The 6,000-nt window shown below is 39.9% G+C and overlaps 1 protein-coding gene across 1 annotated transcript in view; it reads right to left on the bottom strand.

Annotated features, from left to right (window-relative positions):
* The window catches only part of LOC138058054 (uncharacterized), a 14,963-nt gene extending 9,927 nt beyond the window's left edge, over positions 1-5,036 (bottom strand). The window contains exons 1-5 of the mRNA XM_068903953.1: positions 5,033-5,036; positions 4,225-4,511; positions 2,819-2,909; positions 1,663-1,884; positions 1,087-1,181 (exon numbers count right to left, since the gene is read on the bottom strand). Of these exons, the coding sequence (XP_068760054.1) occupies positions 1,087-1,181; positions 1,663-1,884; positions 2,819-2,909; positions 4,225-4,511; positions 5,033-5,036 (699 nt within the window). The remainder of the gene's footprint in view (positions 1-1,086; positions 1,182-1,662; positions 1,885-2,818; positions 2,910-4,224; positions 4,512-5,032) is intronic.
* Between the last annotated feature and the right edge of the window lie 964 nt (positions 5,037-6,000).

Below are 6,000 nucleotides of genomic sequence, written 5' to 3'. Positions count from 1 at the left end.
AAAAATTACCGACTTGAAGGCGACAAATCTCTCTTCGAAAGAGCTGAAAAAACTTTCCTTCGACAAATTGGCCAACATTTTACCCTGGATGCCAGAGGTCTTCTCGCTCACCGGCGGCCGAGGAGCGTCGAAGTAGTGCTGGTCGGCGAGAGACGACGGCGACCTGTACCATTTTTCCCCCGGTGAGAGAGTTAATCCATAATCCTATAGAACGAAAAATGGTTCCGTGTCCCAGCACTAACCGCCACTGTCGATGCGCGCAAACAAACTGAAATAGATATGTGTTCCGCACAAAATTCATCTCGCCCCTAAATATCGTCATTCAATAAAAAATTAACTACTTTTTTCTGCTTAACGTAAGTTCACAGTACAATCTGATCGATCCTGAATGCTTTAACACTTTTGTGAATACGAAACACCTTTGTTGATGGGTATCTACACCGTCAGGAGACGTCCAGCCGAGAATTCCTGAGTCGGCTTAAGCTCCTCATGTTGTCTCCAAAGTTTCATAACCAGTCCATCTGTAGTTGTGGTTACACTAGCCCTTTTACTTATGGGTAAATAGCGTTTGTCCATCGGCCAGGACGTTTTTGTGTGTAACCCTAGACCGAAACTGCCCTAGGGTTGTTCCCATGGATACATAAAAAAAAGCAAAAGAACTTCCCATGACAGTTCCTGACCTGAAAAGTACGGTTTATCTGCTCCCGGAGGTGGCTTGGCTAATCACAAAGCAGAATGTAGCTAATACACGAAGATCCCTAATTATATTCACTCTTCTTGCCAAAGACCGCGAAGCGTGGAACACAGTCACCAGAAAGTACGAATGTGCAAATACGGATAGGAACGGTTTCCCGTGCAGAGACCCCCCCTACCCTTCGAACGCTTGTAGGGCTCGGTTGTTTCGGAATGGGTTTGTCATGAAATGAATGATGTGACCCGCACACCTGACTTTGACCGTGTGCACAATGGTTATGACGTTGGATTTCTGTCCTCTTCAGGTATCCTAGCACTTTGATGTGATGTGCACTAAAGGGGTGCGCAAAGTAAATTGAAGCGGAGATAGCTTAGTTGATTGTAACTGCAGACCTGTTTATGTTGTTCGCCAGTGTGTTTATCTTGCTCCATCCTTTCAACAATCACTGAACCAGATGATATAAAATAAAATGAACAGCCAACGTGTCCTGATTAAAAAAAAATCAAAGGACGAAGTAGATCAATTGGGGAAATTCGACCAGCATTGGTTTCTTGGATGTCATTTCCATCAGACAAACCATTTTCTTAATTTCTTTGGGTAGTGAAAGATTGCTTTTGCAGACTATTTCCATGCTAAGGCTGACATTCGAAAGGACTTTATGGGATTCCTTTACTCGTTGTATAACACTTTTTAATACTTAAGTGTGAGCAAATTATTTTACATGCATACAAGATCAGAGGACGTTTCCCAAATCGAGATGCCACAATAGACCATTTTCGAATTCTCTCGGCTTGCTACTTCAGGAACTTAAAGCTTTGAGTCTTCGTTATCATTGTCCAGCCGTCAGTAAAAAGTTTTCTAGTAATTCCAGTCAAATTTCGCATGTGTTGATTTCATCGGGTCCTTTGAATGAAAGGCTACACGCGATACATGGAATACATAGTCAGGTTACTTTATTAAAAACATACCTTGCTTTATCACAACTCTTCCTTTCTCAAACTTGTCATAGTATACTACTTTTGCCAATTCTCTTTTAACGTACATTGGATATCGGTCAAAACATTTCAATTTCTTCACGACTTGCAGGATTACTTCAATTTCGTCGTCAGTTCTGTTCCAGGAAGGGGTTTTCAGCGTTTTCTTTACAAATGACGGTATAAGGCCACAAGATTGGACATGTCGTTTAAAGGCTGCAAGAGATTGGTACAGTTAGGAGAGTAACAAATCAAGTGCAAGGAAGGATTACGTTTTTTGCAAACGTTGGCCGTGTAGCACTTATACTTGAACAGACTTAACTAATTAGAGTGTAATGTGAAGTGCTGAGTATCTACCCCATATGAACCATGTGAGCGTTAGCCCTACTGATGGAAATGGGCCCACACAAGGACAGAGAAAAACTCTGACCAGGGTGGGAATTGAACCCACGACCTTCGGGGTAGATCACCGCTGCTCTACCAACTGAGCTACAAGGTCAGACGGGACCAGGCCGTAGGAACTGACGATGAAGTCACGGCAAGGAACATGTTACAACTGTGACAAGGAAGGATTACGTTTTTTGCAAACGTTGGTAGTGTAGCACTTATATTTGAACAGACTTAAATGATTAGAGTGTAATATGAAGTGCTGAGTATCTACCCCATATGAACCATGTGATTTTCAAATATAAGTGCTACATTTTTGCCACCACCAACCATTTTCACCGAAGCTGAAGTAACAGAAAATTATTTTAGTGTTTAACACGAATAAAAAAGAATAAAAAGTTACGAAACGTTTACGATAACAGCCACTTTCTTTGTTTTTGATGAAGGTGAATATTACTTTGATAATCACGTCCGAGTTGACCCATCAGATTGCGCAAAAGCACCAGTGTGGTGTATGCTAAGATTTATATCATGGGTGTCTTTGGTTGCGTTTTGGATCACTTAACTCAATCACAGATATTGGCCAACCTACGAGGGTAAGTTTCCAATCAAAGAAGACTATAGAACCAACTGGTTTTTCTGCTAGCGTTTTTTCTGCGTTTTTCTTTTTAATTTTTTGATCCGTTCTGCATACATGTATATATAATATAGCAACTCACTTAAAAATCACTAAAGCTTTTAAATGTGCATCAATGCTTCCTACCATTGACATTGAAGCTTAATCTTCCTTTTCCATCTTCTGATTTCGCCACAAATCCTCTGGCTCGTGTATGATCATCTGACTGCCGCACTTCCTGAGAAACATTTAAACATTAATTAACCAAGTATTAGATCATGCGAGCCTAGTACGGTCAATTTGCCAGTGAGTTTTAGCGCTGCACTCTATGAAACGAGTAGTCAGCTCATCAATTACTCATAAGAAACTGAAAAAAAAATCAAACAAAAACAAGAGCAAAATACAAAAACAAGCAAGCAACAATAAGGCGAGCAATGTTTCTTTTCGTAGCTCTCTAAGGGATTGCTCTCTAGTGTACGTGCTTTTGAAGAAATTAGAAAACGAAAAAAGAAAACGGCAAAAAAGCGGTCAAAAGAAAGTTTTCAGAGATCAGTGGCCTGGCTAAGCTGAAGCGATATTCCATCTCGAGCTCGAGTTATCGCCACTTACCTCGGTTTCATAACGGCGTTATTCACTGATTGACCAAAAATATCGGGCGCCACTTCCTTTTAGGTCAGTTAGAAATAACCCAGGTTTAAATTCCTTAATTTTAAAGCCTTTCATGAAGAGCAGAAGACTTTTAATCCTGATTGATCCTATGTTATTTGCTTCCTACTAATAATCTCACGTAATATGTAAGTCGCTTAACCCACTTAAAACCCCTCGAAACAGTGGGTCGCCCCTCTTTGACAAATCTCAAAACGGCCTTGGCAACTTTTTAGCTATTGCAACATGTAATAGTAGCCATTTACAGTATTTGGGGAAGGACCTCGATTTAGGTCCATAACTTATCTGGACAATCTTATTCGGACAACTGAAAAATTCAGGCGGCTTCATGCAATGGTATTAGAACTCATGACCTTTGCGATACCAGTGCAATGCTTCCCGTTTACGCTACCTGGATTTTTCAGATGTCACCAAGAGACAATTTCTTAAATTGTCCAGATATATGGGATATCACTTCTCACTTACGCTTATAACCCGCATTTCAAATACATACCTCTATTTTAATACAGATAATAATGATAATAATAAAGCAGTAGATGAACAATACTAAACTTAGCCGTTTAGAAGCATTGCTTAATAGGCCTAAAAGACGTTGGTCAGCAAGTATTTTGCTGTTTTGTGATAAGGGGTATTTCATCGTATAATTGCCAGGGGGTGTCCAAGGACCTTTTGTCGGAGGTTTGTTACAGGTAACGTCCAAAATGGTGATTTCTATCAAGTTGCTTTGCAATCGAAGTGCTACCACCTCTGTTACGTCAGCGATGTTCTTTAGTGAATCATTATTTTGTGTCTCATTTCATTGGTTGGGTATGCTCTGATAGATTATTCCGCCAGCTGAATTCTGACCCCCTTTTTATAGGAGACAAAAGCAATACCGCTAGTGTCACCTTAAGCACATTGGACCATTTCCTTTGTTTAGTGATGGCCTTGGCAACTGTTTTAAAGCTTAATGGGCCTCCAAGTTGTTTCTGCCCAGATTTAGACGAATCTTTGGCGGCTTCAGTTTTATTTGATCCGGGTTCGGCAATTGAATCGTAATCTTCCTCGTCATATTCAGGTAGAAAGTATGGGTTTGTGCATCCGCTTTGTTTTCTATAACTCGAGTGGTCATCGCTAATCGAACGTCTCTTGGTAGGTAACCCCATGAATTTGTCCTTCCGAACCGTTTTCCAGCCTTCAAATAACAAAAAAATAACTAATTAATGATCAACTGGCATTAGATTTTATCTAACCATAAAAGCCCCCAGACCGCGCGCGTCAGGTGGATTTTAAAGATTTCAAGTTCAAGTTCATTAAAAAAAGTTCACAATACACACTACACGCTCATGGAGGCGTGGAGTGTAAAGACACAAATGAAACAGTATACTTACAGGGCAGGAAATGAAGATACATCATAAGATACGAAATTAAGATAAATCAATGCAAAATGCGATTACATTATAGATGGTCAAAGAACAAAAGTTATATAGTTACGTGATTAAAACAAGACCACACAAATTATACGGTATGGTAATAAAGATTTCTCAATTTTAGTGGGTGTCGACATGAGCATCCTCGACTCCAAGTGCTGAACAAGAATTTTCGAATTCGAAAAGTGAACGTCTCAGGATACGAAGAATATCCATAGTCTAGATCCAAAGTTAGCAAAAGACTTCAACTGTAAATTTAGTTGAGCTGCATTGACATAGAAGTTACCCATTGCTGAGGAACGAGTATCGTGTTTGTGAACGCTGGATGAGCGATTAATTAATTGATCTAATTTAGATCACACTGAGACTCTTTAGAATAATTTATTCGCCACAGTTCAGCAAATACAAGCAACTAATCTACATTAAACAGTTACAACAAAAGAAGGCATGAAGTGGCAGGAGAGAGAAACACAACTTTCGTCCCAATTGAGACCTAACCCCTATAATACGGTAAAGCGTATAAGAACGTATGACACACAATAAATAAGCTAGAATATGTTAACAAAGAAGCAAGTCAATTTGAACTTGGAGGACTGAATGAGGTGAGTTTAAATAAATATAGGTTATTTAATTTAGATTTAAATGTTAAGAGCGAGATTGTATATTTCATATTGGATGGAAGAGTTTTCCACAGTCCTGCAGTCCTATTAAAAGGGGAAGTAGTCCTGTTCGTGTTTGAAGCTTATATTATAGTTGTTCAGGTCATAGTTTTCGAGTTTTATAAAGAGGATCAGAGGTGCACAGATAGTGATAAATATTGGTAATTATCAGACCATTTCTTGATTTGAAAATAGTAGCGAGTCTGAAATCTCTCTGCTGTGTTCCAAGGGTAGTAAGCCTTGCCCATGAAAGGTCGCTGGACACGGTGATACCAAGGTCTGTGTTGGAGGAAACGCACCCAAGTTATCGATTGCCAATACTGTATTTCCAGTTATCAGCTCCAGTACGGGTGACTTCTTCTTGGAGATGTGTAGAACCTTAAATTTAGTTGGGTTGAACTACATAGCCCAGTCCTGGCTCCAGTTGTGGAAGGAGACTAGATCATTTTGGAGGAGGCTTTGGGCATCTGTCATGTCCATGGCTCGATAGAACTTGGAGTCGTCAGCTAAGAGAGCAATTGTAGAGTTGGAATAGAATGATGTAATCAGGTATGTCATTTATGTAAGAAGGGAACAAGAGAGGGCCAATTGCACG

Source organism: Montipora capricornis, chromosome 1, assembly GCF_036669925.1.
Source record: "Montipora capricornis isolate CH-2021 chromosome 1, ASM3666992v2, whole genome shotgun sequence".
NCBI classification, from domain to species: Eukaryota; Metazoa; Cnidaria; class Anthozoa; order Scleractinia; family Acroporidae; genus Montipora; species Montipora capricornis.
This window is presented reverse-complemented; position numbering and strand designations above follow the sequence as displayed.